At 35.2% G+C, this 27,386-nt stretch overlaps 4 protein-coding genes, 2 long non-coding RNA genes and 1 other non-coding gene across 17 annotated transcripts; 4 read left to right on the top strand and 3 right to left on the bottom strand.

The window, feature by feature from the left end:
• Positions 1–999: 999 nt before the first annotated feature.
• LOC147483487 (golgi-to-ER traffic-like protein) lies at positions 1,000–5,776 on the bottom strand. Its single transcript, XM_086577950.1, is given in 13 exon segments — positions 1,000–1,323; positions 1,515–1,595; positions 1,868–1,952; positions 2,409–2,537; positions 3,275–3,321; positions 3,997–4,080; positions 4,160–4,250; positions 4,528–4,621; positions 4,624–4,677; positions 4,755–4,836; positions 5,184–5,262; positions 5,381–5,460; positions 5,616–5,776. Coding segments are annotated over 13 exon segments (984 nt in total). The 5' UTR covers positions 5,664–5,776; the 3' UTR covers positions 1,000–1,293.
• A 602-nt stretch (positions 5,777–6,378) lies between these two features.
• LOC147483486 (uncharacterized protein At5g01610-like) lies at positions 6,379–9,036 on the top strand. The gene is made up of 3 exons (XM_086577117.1): positions 6,379–6,554; positions 6,856–6,910; positions 8,471–9,036. Exons 1-3 carry the CDS (start codon positions 6,468–6,470, stop codon positions 8,839–8,841), a joined length of 513 nt encoding a protein of 170 aa, XP_086433243.1. The 5' UTR covers positions 6,379–6,467; the 3' UTR covers positions 8,842–9,036.
• Positions 9,037–9,158: 122 nt separating this feature from the next.
• PBCP (Protein phosphatase 2C family protein) lies at positions 9,159–12,347 on the top strand. Of its 11 annotated transcripts, none has more exons than XR_015204393.1 (11): positions 9,165–9,602; positions 9,694–9,745; positions 9,865–9,944; positions 10,036–10,117; positions 10,324–10,394; positions 10,635–10,714; positions 10,793–10,890; positions 11,461–11,584; positions 11,676–11,753; positions 11,888–11,936; positions 12,024–12,046. XR_015204393.1 is itself a non-coding variant. In XM_086577109.1 (11 exons), the coding sequence occupies exons 1-11, from the start codon at positions 9,448–9,450 to the stop codon at positions 12,074–12,076; spliced, it is 927 nt and encodes a 308-aa protein (XP_086433235.1). In that variant the 5' UTR covers positions 9,180–9,447; the 3' UTR covers positions 12,077–12,347. The 11 variants fall into 11 exon arrangements, 8 of the variants coding, with proteins under 8 accessions (XP_086433238.1, XP_086433241.1, XP_086433242.1 ...); XM_086577109.1 differs by having other exon boundaries at positions 9,180–9,602; positions 11,671–11,753; positions 12,024–12,347; XR_015204395.1 differs by lacking the exon at positions 10,793–10,890 and having other exon boundaries at positions 9,166–9,602; positions 12,024–12,347.
• On the bottom strand, positions 9,233–9,303 carry TRNAG-GCC (transfer RNA glycine (anticodon GCC)). Its single transcript has one exon. It is a non-coding gene; the product is annotated as a tRNA-Gly (tRNA).
• A 1,165-nt stretch (positions 12,348–13,512) lies between the features above and the next one.
• Positions 13,513–19,360, bottom strand: LOC147483483 (autophagy-like protein). The gene is made up of 11 exons (XM_086577941.1): positions 19,123–19,360; positions 18,683–18,725; positions 17,955–18,008; positions 16,280–16,343; positions 15,918–15,974; positions 15,614–15,720; positions 15,479–15,517; positions 15,278–15,366; positions 15,085–15,163; positions 14,206–14,253; positions 13,513–14,044 (listed from the first exon to the last, which is right to left on the bottom strand). The coding sequence occupies exons 1-11, from the start codon at positions 19,293–19,295 to the stop codon at positions 13,964–13,966; spliced, it is 834 nt and encodes a 277-aa protein (XP_086434067.1). The 5' UTR covers positions 19,296–19,360; the 3' UTR covers positions 13,513–13,963.
• Positions 19,361–22,008: 2,648 nt separating this feature from the next.
• LOC147483482 (uncharacterized) lies at positions 22,009–22,597 on the top strand. Its single transcript, XR_015203518.1, has 3 exons — positions 22,009–22,106; positions 22,209–22,432; positions 22,505–22,597. It is a non-coding gene; the product is annotated as an uncharacterized LOC147483482 (long non-coding RNA).
• Positions 22,598–24,753: 2,156 nt separating this feature from the next.
• Positions 24,754–26,956, top strand: LOC147483481 (uncharacterized). The gene is made up of 3 exons (XR_015207004.1): positions 24,754–25,206; positions 25,340–25,409; positions 26,516–26,956. It is a non-coding gene; the product is annotated as an uncharacterized LOC147483481 (long non-coding RNA).
• Positions 26,957–27,386: the final 430 nt, after the last annotated feature.

Raw genomic sequence — 27,386 nt, 5'->3', positions numbered from 1 at the left:
AGCGAGAGGATCGAGTGGTAAGGGGCGTAAGAAGAGAGCTAAATAAATTTGATGTAATATAATAGGTTTTGGATTATTTTAGATATTATATGATTATATCATAATCATAGATTTTGGACTGCATAATCATAATCATAATCATAATCATAATCATAATCATAGGTTTTTAATTTCTTTAATTTTTTCGATTTTGAATTACAATTCTTAATTTCTTCAATTGCACAATTGTTAATTTCTTAACTTCTATGCACAACTCATAATTTTTCAAGTTCTATACACCACAGTTCTAATTTTCAAAAAACGCGGTTTTGGCAAAACCACCGCCATATTGAAGCTTCTTCAGTTCCATGCGGTTTTGCCAAAACCGCGCCATAGAAGCCCATTTAGCAGGAATAGCAGCCCAAGCCCACGCGGTTTTGCCAAAACCGCACGGTGTTTCTCAAACCGCATGAGTGATTTGATACAAAGATCAAACCCGAACCAAAACCAAATATTTTGGTTTTGGTGTTTTTGGTGTTTTCAACATGTATCATTGGTGTTTGAATTTGGTGTTTGATGCTAGGTTGATATCATTCTTTAGCTTCTGCAGTAATAAGCTCTTAGTGTATCATTCTTTAGCTTCTGCAGTAATAAGCTCTGACGACTTAGTAATATCCGGACTCCAGTTGCATAATGGATTAGGAAATGTGAATAGGCCTTTGAATTGATGATTACAGCTGTTAGACTTCTTAGAAATTTTCAACCCCATGAAAATTTGCATACGGTTTCTCTGGCTCTTGCGAACGATACCAAATATATATTACCATTAGAGTGACAACAAGGCAACTGAATTCTTGTAATTGCAAAGGCAACTGAATTCATCAGAAGTCCAGTCAAACTTCAAAATTAAATGTTTTCTCTTCAAAAATTATGACAACTAAAAGAAGGGAAGTGGGGAGTGCGGATGTAAAAAGAAATCAAACTATGAATTACACTTTGTTCTGCCGTACATGCTAACACTTTTGTAAATCTCACAAAAATGAACGCTTTATTGAACACGGCCATATGATTAAGAGCTTAGCAATATTTATTGTTCCAAAAAAAAAATAATATTTATTGTTACAATGGGAGAAGAAACTTCTCATCCCCACCCCCTCCACGTACCCTTTCTCTTTTTCTGGATGGTAAGTATCACCAAGTTCCTCACAAATCAATAAATTACAACTTTCACAATGAACAGTTGGAACTTATGTTACAGCCAAACAGATTGCTTGGCATAGCTGCTTGGTTTAAAATGAGACATCGTGACAAGCTTCAAACTGACAAATCACCACCTCCCATCATCTGCACCACAGAGAACGGTTAAGATCAACAATCCTAAAACTTGCAAACCGACCACACATATCACCATAATACAACAACAACAACAACAACAATTCTGTAGCCTAAACATAGTACTCATGTTACGAGAGACTAATTTGAGACCACCATCAAGTAAATTTACTCAACTACTTACAGAATCAACAAATAATTACCTTAAATATATCCCCAAACATCCCTTGCAGGGGATTTTTACGCTGTACTCCATAGAATTTTTCTGATATTTCATCTAGCAACTAAATCAAGATCTTGGTGTTAGAACATACTAAAAAAGTTACAGAACTATCCATAATGGAAGTATGAAACTGGTAACACAAACAAAATGGAGATATGATTTAAGGAGTGATGAGGGGAAACAAAATAACGGAGAGCAACAGCAAACATATACTGGGAAAGGGAAAATAATAACAATAATATTCATTCACTGCAGCCCTACGCTAGCCAGTTCTGCTGAAATAGTGAATAGAAACTATGAGTTTCAAACTAAGTATGAAAAGGTGAATGATACCTCATTAAATGCAGGTTCCCTGTCTATGCTCGACTTGTAATTTTGTCTCAGCATCCTAAAAAGTGGCAAGGCATCCCTTTCTAACCTGCACACAAAAATTAGAGTAAACCAAATGCCAACAGATCTTTCCATTGCAAGCCGAAAGGTAAGATATCTTCCAACAGTGAAAAAGTAAATCTGTTGGACCTAGCTAGAGGTGTTACAATTTGAATTAATAAACACTTGCTTCTGAAACGAGAATCCGTATATCACTTTTTTTTTTTTTTATTGGCTATCCGTATATCACTTTGCTGCACTGATTCACCAAAACCTTTTGTTTTCAGGACCGGTCTATTAGACAAGTGTGCTGCTATAGTCTATAGATACACAACAACATTACAAGCAGATCTGACTCTTCTTTTTCAGAAATGTATATGGAAACTCAAAACACATTAAGAGTCACAACTGTGGAATTTTCCATTACACACCATAGATTAAAAAACTTGGTCTACCACCCAAAAGGGAAAACATACATAGTGAAACAGGAAAAAGGAAAACTTACGTTTGTAGAAGATATATAACAAATTGGATTAGGTCCGAGCGTGGAAGCTCAAGTTGCATAGATCCCACTTGCTTCCTTAACTCATCCAAGAGACAGTTAGCATCTCTAAGATTCATTAGTGATAAATACCTACAATCAACAGAATTATATTAACGACTATATATGCAAGCGGGAGGAACATTACTCAACATACGAATAACAAGTTTTATTTTAAGTAGTACTGTAGTAGGGATTTTCATTAATACTTTAATATTAACTTGAGGATTTTTTTAGTAGAAATGCACGCAGTAATAAAGCATTCTATGCAACAACTTGTAACCAAAACCACATCAAACCAAAGATAGCGCAGAAACAAGGATGATAACATCTGACCAGCTACAGCAACTCAAATACCAAATCACCGCGCATTGAGAATGAAAAAAGTGTAAAGAAGGGTTTTTAAGTTGTTTTCCTTTTCTTTCTTTATCATTTTTCCTTTCATTGGCACTTCATTTAGAATAACATGTTCCGGGAAATAAAATGTGCAACGAGTGCTTTCAGACAAACCACAAGTGACTAATAAGGAAGAAGACAAAACATCACTCAATGTTCCCAAACACAATGCAAAATAAACAAATTGTGATGATGCCCTCCACTACAGCAATACTGTTCTACTCTAGGAGGGTCATTCCCACCTCATTTTCTAAATGATCAAAACTGGTAGGGCATTATCCTAGGGTTACTGTCAGCAGGGTCAGATATTCCCAATGCCAAATAATAATACCCAAAATAATAAAAATAAATACTAATATATAAATCATGGTAGTGATTTCTACAGAAAGGACATGCATAATATACATAATGGGTATCAAGCTCAAGACCCTTACAGTAGAATTGCTCGAGCAATGGCCACATCATCTTCCCCAGGATAGCACTACATGGTTAAAAAGAATATTAGCCCACATAGTTAAAAATAAATAACTATCAATAAGAAAGCAATTTATCTTTTGCATAAGAAATATGATACAATCAGAAATTTGAAAGAAGATTTTTGAGAGGAAAAATGAGGCTACAGCATCAAATTGCTTGCAAGTAATGCCCAAAAGAGCGTAGGAACTGAAAACAAGAATTACAGAAAGGAACTCTCTCCCTCTCTAACCGTGGACCACAAAAAACCCTAACTTTGCACGGAAGGAAGAAGATCAGGAGGGATGAACCTAATACAAAGTCAAATCCCTGACGTTTTGGAAGTTTTTCTGAACCAAGGATTACAGGACAGAGTAACCTGATCCATAAGAAAAGGTTTGTCCAAGGTATAAACTAGGAAATGACTCAAATGAGAGCTGTGGGTCCACTGTAACGGTTTTTTTTGTCAGCACTCCAAATAACTTTTGGAAATTAAATGTGGCCTCATCAGTAAAAACCATATAGCATGTCTACAGCTTTGGAACAACAGAAGGCCATGCAACGAGTTATAAGATCGATATCTTTTCTCTTCATTCTTGAAAAATGAGAATCATACTTACAGTTTGATAATACGAAAATTGTCAAGTGAATACCAATACGAAGTGAACATCCAAAAGGGTGTATTAGTACCAAAGAAAAATACCTTGCCCATGAAATTTACAAGTGTAGAAGCGAACTTCTTTGGGTCGTTTCCTCGAACAAAATGAACAGAGACTTTAGCCATGTCCTGCCAAACAACAGCATCTTCAATGAAGTCACATGAGGTAACATATAAGGCACAAAATGCCCTTTCTCAAAGAACTTACCAGTTCTGGTGATTCAGAATATATGTATTCGGCTAGCATAGTGTGTAGCTCTGGGGATCCGTCTTTGGGACCTCCAAACTGTGCAGACCACCTATAAAATCATAATAGTTAAGAATGCACATAGACAGCTGAATGGAACTGACATGAAAAAACATAAACGAGTTTAATTAGATCAAAATCAACTGTCAATGCACTGCTCAATGTAAAGTAAATGTAAGACACCTTCCCAATCATGTCATGGTGTATCTGGACACTGAGACAAATGAGAAAAAGACAATATTTGCCTTTTAAGTAATGCCAATATGATTTCATGACGTGCCCATTTAGCTCTTACAATAACTGTAAGCTCTTTTTGAACATGGTCTCACCTGATTGCAGCTTTTAAGAATGATGAACAACCATCCACACGTATTTTTGCTGCCCCCAACGCTTCAGTAAGCTTTTGCACGTCATCTTCCTCCCCAAGTGATGAGGCACAGAAATCTGAGGAAATTCCAGGTATATTTTCCTGACACGGTCTAATGTAAATCTATTAGGATGGGATATAAGAGAGAAGAGCAACAGGGGGTGATGAAGAAGGAAAAGTCAACCTCACCTAAAGTTTCTTCGTTGTATGGAACTTTCCTCTTGACAAGATTCTCCACGAACAATACAGCAAGTTCAGCTCCACAAGTAACCTGAAATGGTTATTACATACTTACATGTAAGCATTAAAGAATAAACATTCTTAAAAAGCAATAAAATCAGAATCCGGAAGTAACAGGCAATAACTCTTTTACGAAATATTTCACAATCATGTCAATGTTCATATTCTATCAATATTAATCAACAGAGCATCCTCTTGTCTAGAAAATAATAAGCACTTCACTAACACCAAAATGAGTGGGACAATCATTTTCTAAGCAGTGAATTTGTGTCAACTGTCAAGAGCCTTACAACTTTAAAAGTTGCTTGTAATTGATAAACGATTCAGTTACATAGCTTAGATGCCAATTTCATCATGTTTAATTAGAGATGAAATAACCTGTCCGTGCTTCAGTTGGACGCAAGCACCTGATTCGAGAATGTCCAAGGCTTCTGCATATCTTTCAGCGGACACATATCTGTGACCATGTAGAAATCTTATTCTCAGTAACATGACTTGAACTCTAAACTACAAATATTCTTTTTGCATAAACTTCAAATTCAACATGGCCTTAACATGAGGCCAGAATCACATACCTAGCAGTCATAGTTTTATACATCTGTTGAGCTCCATAGTAATTACCATCACTTACAGTCTTGTCTAACTTGTCAATTGTCTGCCATTGCAACATTAACAAACATCTTAGAACGTAAAAAAAACACAAATAGCAATTCTATTAAAGGATTAAATAGTAACAATATATTAAATTAGACTCGTGACCATGTTGACCAATATATGAAAAGTTTATATTTTTAAGAATTGTATATTTACCTCTTGTGAGGGAGGCAATGCTCCTTTTTTAGATCTTTCTCTCGCCATCACTCTTTTGTCAGGGAGGCAATGCTCCTTTTCTTCTTCTTCTGTTATGTTTCGCTGATGTTCTGTCTAGTTTATATAGATTCGGGCACCAAACATAGTAATAATCTCTCACCTCACGTGCGCTTACCTTAAACAGTTTAACTTAAGTATTTGTTTCGGCCCGGTCCACTAAGAGCATCATCAACGCTGCTGCTATAATTTTTGGTCACGCATCAGCTTTTTTCATAAATCAAAATTGATAAATACCTGTCAAATACCAACGGGCATTTGGACAAAATTTGGGGTTTTTATTTTAGACGGAAATAGTTGCCCTTTATTTTAGATGGGAATAGTTGTCCCGTTCCAATTTCTTATTTTAGTGACATACCAACCGTTTTAATTTGTTATTTTAATTTTTTATTAAAAAAAATTTGAAAAAGTTATAATCGGCAAAACCTGTCCCATTCTAATTTATTGATTTTTCAATAAAAATAAAAAATACTAGACAGCCAAACTTGTCCCGTGTGACTCATTTCTATATTTCTCACTAATTTTGGTTTCAAATTTGACCATTGTTAAAATAAAAACTGCATTTTTACCGCGTGTTTGGGATGAAAATTGCTAAATTTTTTGTCAACTCTCACATTATAAATCGATTTTCTACGTCGGCTTGCATTGGTCCACGTCACATAGAGAGAAAAGAGCGGGATAGAAAGTTCAACTATTTACACCTAGTCAAGTCGTTGAAAGCTCCCTATAGTACGTCTTTCTCTTCTCTTATCTCTTCGAGTAGAAGAAAGTTTTTTTTTTTTTTTGAAGGCTAGAATGGATGAGATAATGAACAAAGTTGGGAGTTATTGGTTAGGCAAGAGAGCTGATAAGGAAATTAATTCTGTTGGAGATGACTTCAGTGTAAGTTTTTTTTTTCTCATGCCTACTTTCGTACAGTTGTGTATGATTAATCAGTTGGTGTTATTCATGCTAGCTAGCTACTAGAAATAGCAAAAATGACTGAATATAGGAAGCTATAAATAAGTTTAGATAAGAATGGTCCTATTTATGTAAATAAAGGTTAACTGTTGACTTGGTCGTATTGTTAAGCTGGTTTTGATGCTTGTTTAAAAGCTTCAATTCACTGCTCACTGTTAGTTACCTTAAACATCTTATGAATGAAGTATTCATTTGAGATATTAACGTTCTTCTTTGTGATTAGTCTTTGTCGACAAGTATAGAAGGAGGAGCGAAGTGGTTGGTTAACAAACTCAAAGGTGCGTTTCGTGTTTGACTTAACAAACTCTATTTGGCTTTTTTAACTTTGGTATGAATTTAAGATGAAGGTTTAGTACAATTAATGCATGGAAGATCGATAATATAGGTTGACAAGTGTTGTGAGGCACAAAGTAATTTTCCTTCTAGTACCAGTGAAAATGCTCCACTAATTTCTTCTCAACCCCAAACCTCTATAAAGTTAAAGTGAGAAGAAGCAGATAGATCAATTCAGAAAGAGAAGGAGAAATACTTCCAGGAACAAAGAATCTTTGCACTAGGCATGTAAAGTTTTAGTAAATAAAGACGTGTTTGATATGACTGTAAAACACATTTTATAGAAAATACCCAATAATACTCGTGAAAGCTCTCAAGATATCGTTCTCCTATCTCTGCAGTTAAGATCAGGATAAACATTTGTGTCTTCTTTCTCTTTTCCATATGAACATGGTGAGGCCAAGATACTCTTCACATGCTTACCAACTGAAGATTCTTCTTATTATTGAAGTTCCCACCAACGAGTTTACTTGGGATTTTGGAATCAGACCATCTTTTCTCCTTGTGAAGTTTGCAGTTGAAATCCTTGAGTTACACAAATTGACGAACATGATTGGGATGAAGGCTGCATGGTGGTGGCATTCAATCATCAAGGATGAGCCCCACCTTGAGCGCCTACAGAGTCCGACACAAAGATCATGTGCAAAATCAGTCACCTGCGGGGCTAAGGCACTAAGGAATCTTGTTTTGCAGTGACTCGACTAGGGCTAACGAAGATAATGACACAATTGTTAAGGTCGGAGACATACCCACAATGAACACCAAAAGTTTCCTATCCAGATTGACAAAATTTGGTCTAATCATCCAATTATGAGTGTCTCGATCTTTTATACTGTAATGGTGGTGCATGGAACCAAAATATCGTCAGTACGGTTAAATCTGTAATTCTTCCTTTTATGATGGTCATACTTTCTTCTAATCGTCTAATTTTCCAAGCCAAAACACTCGAGATCCATACATAAACAGGTTCATTAGAACTGGCCTAGTTCTGACTATATGTATGTTGCAGGGATTATTTAACTGATTGATTTATTTCAATTTAGAAATTAAATCCTAGCTCAATCCACTTTCAATCAAAGTTGTTCTCTTCATTGCTTCTAGTTTTCACAGAAGCTCATAGCTTAGAACACAACTAAAATCCTGTGATGCTCTCCTAAGAAAAACACTCCTTAAATTATGCGGGGCTGAGTTTTCATCGATGTTACGTAGTCCATCGTAAGTTCAATAGCAAATAGGCATCAGTTGGAAGGATACTTAGTTCCCCCACTGATGAAGTCTCAATTTTAGAATATTGTCTTTCAGTTTGCTACTTTGCTCATGGACGTCCAATGGTTGGACAATCCATTATGCCCTACTATACCTTTTTCGCCATGTGTGTGTCTCTGTGTTTGAATATTATTGTTATTATTGTTAGTGAAGTCGATCCACTACACACAGATAACATTCTTGCTTTTTAAATTAAGTTCAGATGTTGTTTTACTAAACATGGATTTTCTTTTTGTTAGGAAAAATGCAAAAGCCACTACCAGAATTATTACGAGAGTATGATTTGCCAGTAGGAATCTTTCCTCGAGACGCCACCAACTACGAGTTCAATGAAGAGACAAGAAAGTTAACTGTGTTCATTCCTTCTATATGTGAGGTTGGGTACAGGGACTCTTCAGTCTTACGTTTCGAGACCACAGTAACTGGGTTTTTGGAGAAAGGAAAGCTCGCTGACGTAGAAGGGATAAAAACAAAGGTGATTGTATGGGTGAAAGTGACTTCCATTTCAACTGAAAAATCAAAAGTGTATTTTACAGCAGGACTGAAGAAAAGCAGAACTAGACAATATTACGATGTCCTCAGAGATGGAATTACCGTGGATAAGTTCTGAGTATGTTTTGGTGCATGTAACTTACTACAGTTTTTATCTATAGGAAGGATATGCTTTCATTTCACCCCAGCAGAGCTGTTACTGAACTCCTGTTAGATGTTTGTTATTTGTAGCCTTTATAATCCGTAGACTCCGTCGAACTTGAACTTTGTTACCGAACTAGTCTCATATAATCATTCCTTGTTGCGGAAATAATCCATTGGAGAAGCATCTGAAGCTGTTAAGAAAAGAATCACATCACAGAGAGAATTTCTCCCTGATTGCAAACTAAAACTATGTGTCACGGTGGAGCAACGTATTCACTCATCCTGCATGGATGTAGCATTTCGGAAGGAAGAAAAAACACTAAGTACTGCTAGAATTTTTGGCAACAAAAAAACAAAATCAATCTTGCACCAGCCGGGAATCGAACCCGGGTCTGTACCGTGGCAGGGTACTATTCTACCACTAGACCACTGGTGCTTGATGTCCTACTCGTGCTGACATATTTGTAATCTTTTTAAACGCTGAGCTTAGAAGGTAGAAGCGGGAATTTAACGTGGCACACTTTCTCAACACCAAAAACAAATCCTCTCTGCTTTTTTGAGTGGTGTCCTAGAAGTGGGAATGGTGATTCCCATTTGTTACAGGTCTTCAATTTCGCAGTCTCATACATTTTTCCTTTCTTTCCCTCGAAATGCGCTGAGCCTTGGTTCAGTTTTAAACTACAAGAGGAGCAGCTCTTTAGTGTTTTGTACTCAGTCCGAACTAAGCCCAGCTCAGTAAGTTAGTTCTAGCCATCGCTTCATTTCTCATTTGTTAGATAACAATATTTCTCATGAGGTTGATCTAATTTGTTATGGCCCATTGAAGGTTGGAGGTGTCTTTGTGTGTTGGAAGTCACCTCATACCACATCCAAGAAAGGTATACCTAGAAAATCTTGTGAAACTGTAGACTTGTTATGGACTACCAATATCCTTTTTCATACTAGGTGGACAATGCACTAATTCTGTGTCTCTCCAACACTTGTTGTTTTTCTCAAGGTCGAAAAAGGTGGAGAGGACGCTTTTTTCGTGAGCAGCTACAATGGAGGAGTTGTTGCCATTGCAGATGGTGTATCAGGGTATAACTTAAAGGCTCTTTTAATATTCTAGACAATTCATTTTGTTTTCCAATTTCTTTGGATATTTTTGTCCTTATTACATGATATATAGGTGGGCTGAACAGAACATAGACCCTGCACTTTTTTCGCGGGAGCTGATGGCTAATGTTTCATATCTAGTTGAGGACGAAGAGGTATATATTCTCTTTGTAGTTATAAATATCAGTCTGTAAACTATGTTTTGAACAAGATCTCACATTCTCTTAATGTATGGAGTCTATATCATTGTAAGTTGTCATTTAGTTGTTTGGACTTTGGAGATGTCAACCTTCCAACATAGTTGAATCTCCTACCTACATTCTATATTCTGATGGCACTAGGAATTTGCTCAAAATGATAGGTCAATTACGATCCTCTGATCCTTTTAAAGAAAGCACATGCTGCCACTTCTTCTATAGGTTCGGCTACTGTGTAAGTTTATCTTATTGGAGATATTATCAGTTTTGTAGTATATGCCGCCATTTCTTGTTTCGGGTGTATTCCTTTCCTCAGTGCCTTCCTGAGGAAGCCAGAGATGGGATCTATACACCGCTTTGTTAGATGCTTTCATCAGTGGAAATTTTATTTTACCAAAAGAAAAAAAAAATTAAAAACAAGGAGAAAAATGTGAGGCAACACAGCTAACAGTTTCTCATACCATTTTCTGAGTAGAGTCGTCGCAATGCTGGAGAAAAATGGGACACTAAAAGTCGCCAATGTAGGGGATTGTGGACTAAAGGTTCTTCGAGAAGGTATTTTTATGTAATCACTCTCTTACTTTTATGCTTCTCATAGAGATTTATCGTACATTTTCCATTTCTGCATCACAGGAAAGATAGTGTTTTCTACATCTCCGCAAGAACACTCTTTTGATTGTCCATACCAGTTGAGCTCTGAGATGGCTGGGCAGACCTACTTAGATGCCGTGGTACATAATATCTGCTAGCTCTATCCACAGTGTGACAGTGAGGTCCATTTTGGTACACGGATTTCTGCATCCTTCTATTAAGCACATTCTGGTCAAATGTCTTGTATTTGACAACCTAACCAACTTTGTCTGTCTTCATTGTATTTTACCTAAAACTTAGATGGAAGAATTAGGTTTTTCTAAAAGGTGTTTATTCCCTTAGTATAACAGGAACCTGGTGTACTCTTGTAGCAAAAGACCTAAATTTGTATCATGTGCAGCAAATCTGGACTGGTGACCTTATGTTGTATTGAAGTCAAATGGTGTCCTACTGGTTCTCAGAGTAGATGTTTTAATTGCATGCTGTGATGCAGATGTTTGAGTTTTATTTTCTTTTTCCTACTAAATTGATCTCCGTACTAGTGTGGAACTGTACATCTATCATAAACCTAAACAATGCAACAATAGGTACCCAGTTATAAAGGAACATGTTATTGATGTTCCCCAACACTTGTCCTTGGATTGCTACGATATTGCTTAACTGACAGATTGCTTTTTCTTTACCCAACGAAAATTTCTTTCTGATACCAGATTAGCAAGTTGGAATTAATGGTGGGGGATACATTAGTCTTGGGATCAGATGGGCTGTTTGATAATATTTTCGACCATGAAATTGTTGCAACTATCTGCAGATTCAACGATGTTGCAGAAGCCGGTAGTTTCCTACCCCTTGAAGCAATCATTATTAAAATCTGTAATCGTCTTAGTGTCACATTATCTGAAACTTGGCTTCAACTATAGCAAAGGCACTAGCTAATCTAGCCAAAGAGCATTCAAGGGATACCAATTTTGATTCTCCATACATAATAGAGGCCAGGAGTCGGGTATGTTACCAGAACAATAGTATTTATTCATGTCATTGGTCTTTTTGTATTTATTCATGTAATTCTAATTGGAAGATTAGGAGTATTATATTCCTATATAACATGTTGATCTCTTGATGTATGTTACTGCACAGGGATATGATATTTCATTATGGAAGAAAGTTCTGGGACTGAAGCTAACAGGCATGACATTGCATCAATTATTAAAGTCTTGGAGTCATTCCTACTTCTGCTCCTATGCCAATTCTAAATAGTGCTTTTGATAGACAGGTGGGAAGTTGGATGATATCACAGTGATCGTTTGCAAAGTTGTGAGTTCATGATCATTTGGAGAATACATAGGAATACTGTGGACTCAGCAGGATCACTTCAGAGCAAACCTGGCATGTCAGAGCTCATCGCTAATGAAGCTTTACAGCTAACAGCTAAGAGTATTTGTTTTGAATTTTTGATGGTCTGTCAGTAGATTCAGAGTGCAAACATACCAAATGTTGTAGAAAGGGCAAAAATTGTTGTATGTTTACTAGTGTTATACTGTAACGACATATGATTCATTAATCTTGCATTTGGATATGATACGTCTAACTAATTTCACTTGCGTATCTATCCACTTTCAGATGCAATTAGAAAAATCAGCTGTGTGCGCAAATGATCAATTTATCTTTACTACTGTAATTAGCCAGTTAATTCAACTTCGGATTGAACTATTGTATTAAACTCAAGATGCTAGCTTTAGCATCTGACAGTACGATTTTGTTAAAATTAATAATGGTTTTTGCAACAATGAAGAAATCCCATAACGATTCCCAGCTTAACCAGAGGGAAACGAGAACATAGTTAGTTACTGTGAAGAACTATTGGTAAATGTTAGAGGCCTTTAGGGATAGCTCCGTGCCTGGTTCTCTCCAAGTACTGAGCAACTGATCTGGTTGAGCACGGTCATTCAAGGCTTCAAGCTCTTACTGTTCAATGACACTTAAGAAGGTCGTATACTCACATCATTATATAACCAGTCCCCACTCCCCATGTTTCAAGATGTATGTGTAGGCAAGGGTTAGATATGCTTTGGAGTCTGGTTCAGGGATGCATAGTACAAAATATCAGGATATAAGTATTTATCGATATTCAATTTCTGGATATGTATCGTAGATATATCCCTCTCTTTGGGAATATTTGATATTGTTTCACATGCAAATATCGTGGATATATCCAAAATATCGATAAATATCGTAGATATTGTAGATATTTTTTAATATATCATGATACATTATTTATATTTATTTGAAATATAATAGTAAATATTAAATAAAATTGTTATATACACAAAATATCGCCAAATATTTCAAAATATCTTCTAAATATCACAAATATCATTAAAATATTACCGATATTTGCAGTCGTATATATCTCTGAACATATTGTGATATTTATATATCTTTATCTGGAATCTGGATAGATATCTCCAAATATCACGATATATCGGGATATTTTGTACTACGCAGGAAAGTACTTATTTCTTCTTTAGATGGGCTACGCAGTAAGCTGGGTCAGTTTTATGTTTTAGTAAAATTTGGAAGATTTCAGCAATAAAATCATTAAGGGCTGTGGGGCCTGCAACTCCGCAGCTCTTGGTATCGAGAGCTAGACTATCGATGGGAGTATAGTCACGTTACACAGTGTGGATGGAAGTTCCTCTTTTTGGCTGTTAAATAATTAGTCAAAAGCAAATATCAAGTTCATATAATAAACATGAAAGGAATAATCACAAAATTATATTTTACTAAAGGAATAGTCACAAAATTATAATTTCTCCATAACCAAATTCTTACAGAACTTATAAGTTTGTTCTATCAAACATGAAAAGGATACAACCAATCCCATGCACCTTTACAGAAAAAGAAAATAAAACTGCCTAACCAAAGAACCAAACCGATGGCTTGTCTGAGCTTTACCCTCAAGAATCATTACGGTCTGACTTGGCACGATTGATACAAAATAACGAACTTTTCGTATGGTGATGTTACAGACCAAGAAAAGAATGTCAATGGCTGTGTTAGAATATCACTTTCGGTTTCTCGAGACAGAAGATTACACTAATGAACAAACAAATGATTCTTTTTTCATTTCTGTGTGGAGTGCTCTTGTTGAGGAGTTGGACGTTAATAACATAATATGAAGTTGATGCTACACCTTAGAAGGGATGTGATTACTTAAAAGTTGACAGGAGAATATGTGCTCCGATGCCCTTGAGTTGGTCTTCTAAATCTTCTAATTAAAGATCTGAACAAACCCTGAAAAAAAAGAGAGAATGGAAGATAATAAAAGTACAGATTAGTAACATACATAGGCTATGTAAAACCTATCAAAAAGATAACTATAGATAAACTTCTAAGATACAGAAAACGGGTACCATTGAAGCATGAATTAGAAAGGTTAGAACACGGGAAAAAACCTGTATTCTGTGTGGTAGACTTAGCCAAACTTCTAAGTGAGGAATTGCCTGAAATAAATAAAAGGGAATCATATATAAGCAAATACCTCAAGACCTAATATATTTCAAAGCTGAATCAAAGAAGATTCAATTATTTTTTTTTTTTTTTTTTTGGATTGATAAAAGTCATTTTTAATTCATTGATATCTCGGGAGGTACGAATAGATTACAACTGAGTCTCGTAGCAAGATCCAACAAGACCTTCAACAAGTATCCCTTTACACAAGAATTACATTACGAATCAACGAAGATGAGAAAGAAAGAAACAAATAGACAATTTTAAATGGTCAAACACTGTTAGTTGTCACAAATGTCTAGGGTTGGGTCAGATTAATTAAATATGTCTACTATTCAATTTTGTCCAAAGCCAACACATCAAACATCAAATAGTTCAGACATCTTCCAATCTGTTTCCACCACCTCAAAACATGTCACCTATTTTAATTTCATTTCTCTTGTACTATAGTTCTATCTGATTCTACCTTTTTCTTCTTCATCTTTTTCCCTTCCAGTTGGAGAAAGAATTGCCATTAGAAGTAGGAACTAGGAAGAGAAAAAGAGGGTCAGATGGGGGAGGCCGAGAATCATTGGGCTACTCAATGGAGGGAAATGGTGCACACCTGAGAAGAACCTAAATGCAGGTTGGGCATTTAGTTGGTTACATTTTTCTAAGGGCAACAACCTCACCAAAATGCAGTCAATGATGAATCAACCATAGTTGTGGTCTTCTGCGCGTGCTTTTGTGATATGGTAAATAATCAAATGAGTGTAAACAAATGCAGACTTATGGACCAAGTGGAACGAATAACAAAATGACAACGCAGACAGGTAGGAACTTACATGCACACCACGAATTCCAAGGGAAAAATACCGATAAGCTGTACCAGCGAGCAGATATGCGACAAAGAAGCATAGAACTCTGAAAATGAGGACAGAACTCAAATATGTAAAGGCCCTTCCAAAGGTGACATGTATGCAGTTGGAAAATATAGAGAGTACAACAGAAAAGACTCGCTATATTGAAGATACTTACATGATTAGAAGAGTGCTGAACCAGCCCAACCCATTTCCATGAAGAGATACAGTCTTGGCACAGCCTGAAGGATGTCTAAGCACTGTCGCCTGTAAAAGAGTGAATGTTTACTTTTCCCCCACAAAAGTCCAAATTCATGATTGAAGATACTTATTGATGATAGTAATGTATTCTTAAAGAGAAGAACGTATTTGCACTTACATAGTCACAGGTCCCAACTGTCTCTAATAAATTTGGTCCCTGACACAAGGATTAATGAAACTTTAATCAAAAAGCCCAATAATAACATAATTTAAGTTGTCGCAGATTAACATTCTAGGGGTACACAATACTCACTTGTAATCCGTTTGAATCACAGAAAACAGAAACTGACAATGAACAGTTAGTCAAGACGCCACTACTTGATATCTTAACAACAACACCCATGGAAGGATTCTTTTCATCTGTTTAGATCATCAAAAAAAATAAGTGGAGAATTGTGAAATGCAAAGCTACGTAGCAGCAACATCTTATAATCATAAAAGTAACATATGAAAAGAGAAGTTAAAACAGAGAAATAGAGTAGTTTTATTGTTTATAGTTGTCTAAAAGACGGAAGAATAAACAAATCAAGGGAAGAATGGATTAGGAAGAGATTTACCAATAAGATTAACTTTTGTGCTTGAAGATCTCCCAATAGTTGTGCAGACATAATACCCTGCATGATTAAAATAAGGTCCATTTCCAATTTTATCACAACCTTAAAAATGGCAAAACTTCTAAGCAAATTATAGAGACCTTCAGCTGGGCCTTCAGATTTATTTTCATATGTTAATAAATGGTAGTTATTGGGGGGAATATAACAATGCGCAGTCACTTTTAATCATGCCTTCATCAAGTAACAAAACTTCACAACTTTCAACAGAATGGTTAGATGTCTAAATAATTATGAATAGAGTAAACAAGTGCCAAATTTAAAAACTCAAATTTTCAGTAAAAAGAATGCCAGGAAAACATGTTTACCTCCTAAAGGGTTTGCTACGAGTGCGCTGCAACCCATGCCACAGTGTGAGGGTCCCCCACAATCCTACAATGTCGGTCGAGATAATCATAAGGATAAGAAAACCATGATATCCATAGTAGTAGATGAAAGTGTCAGAATGGTTCTTATTGGATGAAAATTACTGATACTTACAAAGGGAACATGCATTACTTTATTTTTATTTTTATAAAGCAGATAAAAGATTGCTTATACACAACAAGAATCATATGATCATTTCAATCACTAACTGCTCTGCTTTCAATATCGGGAAGTGGAAGCAATATGTAGTACATAAATACATCTTCAGGAAAACAGACATGTGATCATGTAATATGAGATTATAAAAATATTTATCAATACAGTCCCTTTATCTGTGATAATTAGAAAGGAGAAAGAATAAGGGTCCAGATTGGATGACTACAATTCACCAAAGTTTTATCGGTTTGGTTTGTAAAAGTATCTAAGTGAGAGACACTATCAAGCATGTGGAACTACTCGATGTCTAATCATATCAGGTGATCCCTAAGAACAACTCCATCCATCAAACAGTGTCAACAAAAGTTAAAAATCATGCAGCACTTCTTTGAGGAGACAGATGACACATAATCACAATAGCTCAGAGTAGTCTCTGAACTTGAAGAAAATTGGTGAACGTCTACAAAATTTCCAGAACATCACAAACGTTGTCTTAAAAATGAGGCAGTTTTTACCTTGGGAGCCATGCCCGCTAGCTGCTTTCATATTCTGCAGAGATTCCTCATCTTTTAGATTGTAGCTTTAGTTAGAGTTAATAACTTATTAATACCCTGAAGTCCTGAACTTACCAAAATTTTACTAAATGGTACCCAAACATTTTTTTTGGCCTAATTGTACCATGAACTTTCAATTTCTTACAATTTGGTACCTTAAATACCTTATCTCTACAATTTCTAAATTGCCATTAAGTTATAGTCCATCTCTTTAGTTAGTGGAGTCATCTAACCTGTCCTAATAGAGTGAATCCGACGGTGATTATTTATCTTCTTCATCCACCACCTTACATTATTCTTTTTAGATAAAAAAAAAGTTTTGGTTGGTGGTGGGGTTGATGAAAGAAGATACACTTAGTTGCAAATTATAAATTTAAAAGGTAAGATCATTTTGGTCATATAAATGTCTAAAGGTATCAAATTGTAAGAAATTGGAAGTTCATGGTACAATTAGGCCAAAAAAATAGTCCAGGTACCATTTAGTAAAGTTTCGATAAGTTCAGGGTACTAATAAGTTATTTAGTTAACTTACGCAAATAGAACTCTAAACTAATGCTCATTTTCTTGTTAAAATAGGAGATTCCTCCCCCAACTCTTCTCCTAATTGTGGTGTGACTTGTGAGGAAGAGGCTTTTACATTTCTCTTTACCATCCTTTAGTGGAGTGCCTATTGGAATCATTGTATTTCTGTGCCTCCTTGTTGTTTGTTAGTTTCCAATCAAGAAGATAACAATATTAATTCAGTTGATAGTTTTTCCCTCATAAACATATTGTTTACAGTCAGATGGGTCAAACAAATTCTGAAAGGCCACATAGGAAACAAACATAAAAAACGAAGGAGGCCGACTACCTTCCATATTAAATTACTAACCATTTGTGATCTTTCGAGGGAAACAAGAGCTATTACCTGACAGTCAAAACATCTTGGTGGGTCGTGGTTGAAAATCAAGCCGTCACAGAGCTGTTGCAGACAAGGAGAGATATCAATGAGACTCCAGTTGAAGTAGTATTGTCCACATAAACCTTTGATACAAAAAGTGGACAATAGTTTTGTGCATAACACTTTACAGACCAATTGTGCTGTTGGGACTTGGGACTATGCTGATATAAGAAATAGGCAACATAGAGCTTCAACACACTGTAATGGCCCTGAGACAACCGTGATCTATAACAAAATATTTCTGAGCATACAAGTGTGACAACATAAGAAATATGCACTCAATGCTTAATTAGATCAATTTCCGTATCACCCATGTCATATAAATAACACAGAGCTTCAACACCACTTTAGAATCTTGGAGTGATATCTGTATCGTCCACAAATCCACCACAATATAATGGCCATGTGACAGGCATCATATTAAATAATTATGAACATATGCATAGACTTTTTCATGACACTAGAACTATATATGATGTAAGAAACATGTAACATAAAAAAAAAATAATAATAAATAAGAAAAAGGGCACAACGGTGTAAATTTATACTGAACGACATGCAACAAATATTAGGGTTCATAACAAGCAATAGATAGTAAATCAAATTCATCAACCACAAGCATAAAACATTAGAAAGAGTAAGTAAGCCTAGTGAAACAAACAAATAGAATAAAAGTGTAACCTGATGAAGCCAACCTGAAACCAGAGCACAGTTCCATTCCTTGCTATCTTATAGAACCTGTGAAATATTGTACCAAATGGATACTATCAGAATCGGATATCAATGGTATGAAACTCTCAATCTTAATAGGACTGAAATTACAATTTCCATTTGTAATTAAACAATAAATTCAGGACATACCCTTACAAGAGCTATTAGTTGCCTCGATAAGCTGGAATATCTTATATAGGCAATTCAAAGTTTCAGACTCGTAAAACCCGCAACATAACATTTGTAATATGAACATTTTGGATCTCAAATGCAAAATTAATAAAATTCAAACATGCCCACATCACAAAGTGGCATATTTTCAAAAAAAAAAAAAAAAAACACTTTCTCAAATTAACAAACAAGAGTGAGAAAACAATGAATACCCAGTTAATAAAATTGAATAATTAAGAGAAAAGAGAAGTACCCATCTTCACTAAGGACCCCGTGTGGGTATTTCCAAGTAGGAGAAGCCAAGCTAAAGTTGTAGAGCTTATCACCATGGGAAACACTGAGTTCACATACTGAGTTTGTTGTTCCGACTCGGTATAGAATCGTTATAAGAATAACCCATTTTATGTAATCGTCTCGAATCGCCATTTTTCCGAATATTTCGGAAGAAGAAGGGTGTGTGTCTGTTTTTTTTTCAGTTTCCAAGTTTTACCCTTGGTTAAAGGGTGTATTTGACTCTGTTGAGGGTAGTTTAGTCTTAGATTAATTCCTTTTAGAGTTTAATTTTACTCTCTGAATTTGATAGGCCATCTTGTGCTAATAAATGAATTTAGCTCGATATATTCAGAATTTTTAAAAGCGTATACTAGTAAACTGCATAGCAGTGGGGCGTGTCATCTTTCCAGAGGAGAGGAGCAATTTATTTAGGTGAGTGGAGCTTTTTTTTTTTTTTTTTTTTAGAAATATCAATTTTTCTGGAGAAAGAGAAGAATAATTCAAATAACCCTGCTGGAGCCGAGATTGAGAGGGAGATTGAGAGGGAGAGGGATGAATAGGAGAAGATGAGGAATAATGCATTTAAACCAACCAAGAACATTTTGGGCCACCCTTTCTGTAAAATAGGGTCCCAAAATGTTACAATCGGCCTGAGGATTCACCGCTTTATCTTTTTTTATTCGACGTCATGTTCGGCCGAAGTTTCATGTTATTTCATTTGTCAGATCGAGTGAACTGGTGGGAACGGTTCTTAAACAAAAGACTCTCCCTTTTGCCTTTTTGGTTGGGTTGATACTTCTAGGGAGATGTAAAAAATACTTCGGGAGCCACAAAATTAAGTATATAGTGTATGTCATGTTTATATATATATATATATATATATATATATATATATATATATATATATATATATATATATATATATATTATATATATATATTTCTCTGATCTTGCTCTCAAGCGGTTAAAATTTTACTTATGGTACTAAAATGTTGATTTCTTTGAGTATGTGTTTTAGTAGAATTCAGTATGTGTTTCAGTCCTACATAAAGTAGAGTTAAGGAGTGTTAGTATGTATTTAGACTTTATTTAAGGAGAGTTAGTCTCATGGCAACCACTCAATTTTGCTTATTCAATATATTTAAGAAGCTTTACATAGAGTAATTACAATTTTTTTTTCAACAATCCTATAAGATAATCTCAATAGAGGGTTTCATATTCCTTTATTGTCCGACAGATACACTTACTATGACCCCGCTCATTTTGTGTGTGTGTGTGTGTGTGTGTTTTTTTTTTTTTTTTTTTTTTCAATTCGTTTAGAGATAAAAAGTTACGGCAGACATGTCACTAAACTCATCATGGATGGCATGGTATATTGCAATAGTTTATAGGTGATGACCAAAAGAATTATTTGCATGTATGTATCTCATTGATGACATTATTGGACAATGTGCATGTATGACTATTATTTTGTTCTTCCATGTTCTAAAACCTCTTATTTAGTTTATATAACAAACTAATTTTTATTTTTATTTTGCAATTGATGCAAGATATTGTTGACACCGCCACGTGAAGGTGATAATATTTATTTATATTTATGGTATGTATGTTGTGCTCTAAATAGCCACTCAATGTTTTTAAAATATGTTATGGTTGAGTCAAAATTTGTATATATACAACAATAACTTATTTACTAATGAATTACAATTTCACATGGAGTTTTGGAATGACCAATAGGTCATGTCCTAGGTCCACTCATATACATAATTAGAGATTAACTTTTCTCTTCATAGAATTTGTGCGGTTTATATGATAATTTTAATATTCACATAAAATTTCTCACGTAAGACTAATGGTGCAAGAAAGCAAATCGCCCTTGGCTAGAGTCGAGTCTTCTATATTCACCTGTAATTGTTAACACATTTGCGGTAGTTTGAGACAAAATGTGTTTTTGTGCCTAGTAGAGCTTCTAAGAAAGGTGTTTTTGTGGCTAGTAGGAGAACACATTAAGACTGGATGAAAAGAGTATGTAGGGCTTATAAGAAAGAAAAATAACTTGTTTGGGTAGAATTGAAAGATTTTTGTTTTGTTTTTGTTTTGTTTTTTTAAATAACACACGAGGATGAAATGAAACTAGTTTATTTGTAGGGTTTTTAAGGAAAAAATCAACTTAACAAAACAGGACTGTTTTCTGACTCGCGACTGGGATTCATTTTGAGGGGGTATAAATCGAGGGTCACAATTGCCTCCACGTGAGATAAGGGCAATAAATCAAATTCTTAAATGTGGAAACCTTCGTATCCAAACCTTTCGTTCTCCGATATTAGAATTTAATTGTGAAAAGCTTCGAAACCTTTTGGGTTCTCCCTCCACCTCTCACTGCTTCGACCCTCTCAGGTATATACCATAACTCCTCTCTCCAATCCCCAAATCGCTACTTCTCTCTCAGGTAATCTCCATCTCTCTCTGCTCTTTCAATTATATTCTGATGGCATAATTTTTTTTTTACCATAATATGAAGATTGAGATGTTTAGATGTTTTTAACTGTTTAGATTAATATATTTTCATTCGGCGTTTCAATGCAAATGATGTTTTCAAATAGGAATTTTTTCAGGAGTTTGTATATTTTCTATTGTTTTCTATGAGTTTTATTGCATATTGTTATTAAACAGGTCATTGGTGCTCTCTCTCTCTCTCTCTCTCTCTCTCTCTCTCTCCTTTTTGTACTTCAAGCATGGCTTCTACCTATTGCAAGATCTTACCAATGCTTTATTAAGTATTTCAAATTTTGTCGTATAGACCTCAATCCTTGAACAACTCACTTGCTCTTTGGCTAGAAAGGTAAATTAGACGCATTAACAATCCAATGCCCTTGGTGAGGTTTTGCTCGAGTCTCATATTGTTAACCATGCTCTTGCAGGAACTCCAAAGGGTAGATAATGAAAATCCCTTGGGCAACAATGGTGAGCTTCTGTTTTGCCATAAATATGTAAAATTCTACACGTTATATGCTAATGTTTCATAACAATGAGTCTCTATGTAAAACATAGTTTTTGTTGTATTAGGTTAACCATCAGCAGAGCGACCAACATCTCAGATGCCAGAGAAAATAACGATGCGCGTTGTTCTTGAGGTACTGCAGAGGTGAGTATTTATGAACATAAATCCTTGATGAATGAAACTCAAGGTAATACTTGGGCATAGCTCGCTCATGAGAGTATTTTGCTTCTTGGATTCTTTTTTAGGAAAGACACGTGAGATCTTCGTTGTACCAGTTGATCCTATAGAGGTTTGTACTTGATTTATTTTCCCCCAATGTCAAAGTTCAGTAATATTTATAGCGGACTTCTTGCTTTGGAAGGTTGAGGGATACTATGAGATTATTAAAGAGCCAATGAATTTCATGACCATGGAAGAAAAAATAGAGCAAGGAGCTTACAAATCTCTTGACCAGTTTGAGGTTTGTCCATTTTTTTTTTCTTAGTTTCAAATATGTTTGTGATTTTGTAGAATCAGTGTCTTAGTAGCTCACTCGGCGTGATTAACATAAATTCCAAGATCTTTACCCTATGCCTCGATTATTAGTCCAATCCTGTGATATCTAATTAGTGAAGCATGAGTCAGTTTCCATATTTGAGTTTATGGGAGCATAGTTGGGCTGTGATTGATTAATTATTTGAATACTTACATCATGACGTTTTCTTGATATTTGATAATGCGATGCTTTTCAATGCTCAAAACACCATCTTTTATAGACAGGCGAGCCAATGCTCAAAACACCATCTTTTATAGACAGGCGAGCTCTTCAAATCATCAGTGCTTGCTTTACTATTTAGTCTCAACAGTTCTCAGCCATTTTTGATAGAGAATGTTGCCTAAAATACCTGCTTACCTTCATTACGAAAACATGTGATGAGTTTTTCAAACTCAAGCTATAGACGAACTGGCTAAGCAAGTGGTTCGAACCCTCAGAACGAATCCTAGAAACCTTGAGCACAAATTCTTGACGAAAAAAAGACTTGGCAGAAAGCCCAAATTTGAAACCAAAAGTTTAAATTCTACGTTGCAACCTGAGCTTAATACATGAGGTAGACTTAGTAGAATGACTTCCAATGTCGCATCAAACGGTAAGCCACATTGTTGATATGGTGATTCAAATTTCATCCATGCATATGCTTAAAATTTATCCACGCCACACTTCAAGTACGTCTTATATATTGTTTACTAACTCAAAGTTATATTTGTATAGAAGACTTGCTGCTAAAATTTTGGCACAGCGTACTTTTTTTGTGTAACTCTATGACTATCAGCATCTGCCATCTGTAGACTCCTAGAGAAAAAGTATGCATAGTAATTAGTATGTAGGGTGCAAGTAGAACCATCCAACTGATATTGTATCAAATGTAAAATACCTTTTTTGTTTTTATGTAATCAATGTAATATACTAAAATGTTGTTAGATTTGTCATATAAATTTGACCATGGGATTTTCTATTCTCTATTATTTTCCTTTACTTTATTCGCGTTCAAGTTACATGCCTTTTAGATCTTTCCAAAATGACACCGAGTCATTAATTTCAGAGGAAGCCACTTGCTCCAAATCTATTGTGCATGTAAGTCTTCATTATCATTGTGAGAAAAATTTAGTTCCTAAAAGTTTATGGTGATTACATTCTTGAGACTCTACATATTAACAAAGGAATGATGGGCGACTAATGATACAAGGAGATCCTGCTGCGGTTTGTGGAAGGTCTGGGTCCGACAGCTAACAAGGTTGCTCAGCAGAAAATTCATGAATGTATAATTCCACCCCCTAACACTGACTTTCAAGCAACACATCACAAGATCAGACGCCCTCAATCTACAACAGATTTGAACTTATTTTCGGGTGGTGATGGGCAGTTGGAATCTGACGACGGATGCCAACAAGCCCGATGCTCAGGTATTGCATGCAAAGTTAGCTTCTCAGGTACTATGCTATATATCTTCCAGTTTATTCTTGCTCTTCTTTGTGCTGAAATATCAATTTTGACTTATTTTGGTTGTTGTTCTCAATAGAATATCAAACCAAGCATATTTTTTGTTTTAAGAGATGCCAGAGAAGGGTAAGTGCCTTTATATATTTACCCAATATTATTTTTTTTATTCTTCAATATTAACCATGTAATTGTCTTTGTAATATGTGTTTGTGGTTCAAATAATTCATTGACTTCGAGGAAAGGAGGAAAGGTTATCCACTGCTTTCACCGCAATGTGTGGTGTTTGTGTGGTAGTGTGATAGTGTGATAGTGTGATAGGTCTAATTTCATATATATATTTTTCTAATAAATGCTGATTTCGATGGCAGCGACAATCAAAAGTTTTGATGTACAAGTCAGTCCTAAAATGATTGGTGAGATACTCATTAAGTGCATACATGCATTGTATTTGTCAAGTATTGTTAGTTTTTAAAATCTTTAGTACTTACTAATACAAATGACGTGAACTGGATAAGTAGAAATAATGCTAGAATGTTTAGCTCATAGGATATCAGATTTCTTTTGATACTTTATTCATCGATTTTTTTTTTTTTTGCAAATTTGTGTATTGTGTGAACATGATATATTATAGGTCAGCTTAAGTTTGTGGCAACTTCTTCTTTTGTCCTGAAATGTTAGAACTAAAAGATTTATTAGGGTATGCTCAACAAGGATTAGAGAGTCCCATGGCATAATAGTTTTCATCGAGGAGATTGAGCTTTATTTGAACCAACAAAGGGGTTGATATAGGATTTCCCATTGTTCTAACTTTAAGGAGTTGCCACAATAGTTAAATGGAAATAAGGAAAAAAAACATAAAAGAGCAAAAGGATGTAGTAATTCACTGTGCTAGAGTGCGAGGACAAGTTCGAGTTTAAAGGGTGAATGGATCTCAGGTTTGCTATTATCTTCTATTATTGGTGATCATATACAGTTTTCTTAATGCATCCTGACTACATAGATTTTTCCTTCTTACAGGTGGGTAGGAGACTCTGCAAGCAAGTAAGCGATAACAAGTTCGAGCTGAGATTGTTATTGGACCTTAAGTATGTGTACAAAATATTTTTCAAGATTGTGCCTCAAAACTAAAGGACATATTTTCTCCCCTCTCATAAAAACTCATTTTACATGTTGTCAAGCTATCATTGAATATGTATTATCTACTTCTCTCATTTGCAGTCGAATGTAGAAATTCATGGGGTCAAGGATGCGCAAGAAAATTCGAACTCAAATGGTGTCTAAAATTGAGGTACACGCTTATTTTTATGGGGAATGTTCGTGTATTGCAATGTTATCACGTTTTAATATTTATATTGAGCTAAACAAAGATAAAATTGGAAGTAGTAGGGTGTAAACTGTGACAGACTCTTTTGGCCTTAATATAGAGTATTCAAATATTTACTAGGAATTGTTCGATTCGGGTTCGGAAAGGCAATGGCTAACTGTCTTGAATTAAGATATTTGAAAAGGTTAATGCTCATTATGTTAACTTCTGGGAATCGCATGTTTTGTGATTCAAATATATGTATAAATTGGATGATATAGTCCTTAGGGAGTCAGCCTGTAGAAGCAGCTTGAAACTATTATTACTTGTTATAGTTAGTGTTATTTTCTTTGTGAGGTGAGATCAGAGTTTGCCCACCATTTAGTTGTATTTCAGGGTATTTTCTTCCTTAATTATATTTGTAAACCTCAAATGTGTTCATATTTGAGCTTTTGGATCTTAATGTGTATTTGTCAATTTTCAAGGGGATGGTTGCAGTGGAATCTTAGTTACCACATTGTAGGTCATGTGATCATTTATTTATAGGTTGAGTAATTTTTTTGCTAGAGTTTGTTCCTTGGACAACCTTTTTGAACCTTTGATGTTTTTAGCTATAAAAGAATAGGCTTCCATGTTGCACGTTGAATGTGAGGTCATGAAGATTAATCTGTAGGTTGCATCTCTTCTTAGTGTTTCTCTATACACCTTTGGTCTGAACTGATGAATGATGTCCTTACCATTTATCAAAATGGACCTGATGCAGCTAATAGCGTGGAAGGTTGAATTATAGGAAGGGTTATAATCAGATGTGGTGGCTAACGTGTTAAGTTATGAGTAGTGCAATTGGATTAGAATTAACATAAGACATGTTTGTTATATAAATTTACTAGCTTCACAGCACTAGAAGCATGATTTCCTTCATTTTGTTTCTTTCATCATTGAATTAAAAAGATTACTCACTTCATTGTACAAATACTCCATGCAAATATAGTTGTTCAATATATTTACCATTTTTATACATGTACATGAAAATAACGCTTTGCCGCCATTTCATCCTACTGCCACTAAACCTTTACTTATCACTTTATCAGCAGATGCTATTTTGCCAAAGCACCATACTATGGCACGATTTCAAGTATCGAGTCTTACCGCATCACTTTGGGAGAGGCAGCCAGCGTCTATGCATGTATTTATATGTAATTATTTGTGTTTTTAGACCAACCAATTCAGAACATGCTATGTGCATCGAGCAACAAATTATGGAGATTGAAGAGGTATTTAGCATAAGTGATCAGTTCAGATGAAATTAGTAGGGTGAGATGTTAGTAAAAGCGATGATGATTCCCCTTGAATGTCAGAGAGATCAACTTAAACATCCAAAATATTGACGAGGAAATGGTGGTAAAAGAGATTTTGAGACATTGGAACCATAGTTTGTTGTTGTGGTTGTTTTGGCTCTACACGACTACACTCATACAAGAACTGTAAAGGATCTGATGGGATCTGGAAGCGGCTGTAAACTAATGGCAGCAGCAAAGTCAAAAGTCCGATTGGGCTTTGTGAGTGAGATGTCTTAATGTAAATAAGAAGATGACTTATATTTATTTTTTTAGTTTACTAAAAGTTAACCATTAAAAGTACCAAAAAAAATAAAATGTGTAGATGAGATTTTCTTTTTCTTTGGAACTCGGACAACGTGGAAGTGTTTTGGATATGCTGAAGTGTGTTGATAGTTCCATTTTGAGACCTATCGTAATCTAATAGATGTGTTTGCATTCTTCAAAGCCTAACAAGACGTATGAAAGCAATCGCTACAAGTACTTTAGAGTCCCATAGCAAGAAACACGTCTTTTTTTGTCACCTGGAAGAAACTAGAAGAGCTAAATTTGATTGTTATCCATGCTTCAATCTTGGGTTGTTTGTAATAATCAGAGTCCAGATATCTAAACTTTGACTATACAT

The sequence above is a fragment of the Coptis chinensis genome, chromosome 8, assembly GCF_015680905.1.
Source record: "Coptis chinensis isolate HL-2020 chromosome 8, ASM1568090v1, whole genome shotgun sequence".
NCBI classification, from domain to species: domain Eukaryota; kingdom Viridiplantae; phylum Streptophyta; class Magnoliopsida; order Ranunculales; family Ranunculaceae; genus Coptis; species Coptis chinensis.
The sequence above is the reverse complement of the archived record's forward strand: the minus strand, read 5'-3'. Positions and strand labels throughout refer to the sequence as shown.

Bases quoted from the DNA above. Each gene is read 5' to 3' on its own strand.
- PBCP (XM_086577109.1), top strand. From the start codon at position 9,448: ATGGTGATTCCCATTTGTTACAGGTCTTCAATTTCGCAGTCTCATACA. The intron at 9,945-10,035 runs GTATAACTTAAA...CATGATATATAG, and splicing joins ATTGCAGATGGTGTATCAGG to GTGGGCTGAACAGAACATAG. The intron at 10,715-10,792 runs GTATTTTTATGT...TCTGCATCACAG, and splicing joins ACTAAAGGTTCTTCGAGAAG to GAAAGATAGTGTTTTCTACA.
- LOC147483483 (XM_086577941.1), bottom strand. From the start codon at position 19,295: ATGGCGATTCGAGACGATTACATAAAATGGGTTATTCTTATAACGATT. The intron at 15,975-16,279 runs GTAAACATGTTT...TTAATCATGCAG, and splicing joins CGTAGCAAACCCTTTAGGAG to GGTATTATGTCTGCACAACT. The intron at 14,045-14,205 runs GTTTTTTCCCGT...CTTTTTTTTCAG, and splicing joins GTCTACCACACAGAATACAG to GGTTTGTTCAGATCTTTAAT.
- LOC147483486 (XM_086577117.1), top strand. From the start codon at position 6,468: ATGGATGAGATAATGAACAAAGTTGGGAGTTATTGGTTAGGCAAGAGA. The intron at 6,555-6,855 runs GTAAGTTTTTTT...CTTTGTGATTAG, and splicing joins CTGTTGGAGATGACTTCAGT to TCTTTGTCGACAAGTATAGA. The intron at 6,911-8,470 runs GTGCGTTTCGTG...TCTTTTTGTTAG, and splicing joins GTTGGTTAACAAACTCAAAG to GAAAAATGCAAAAGCCACTA.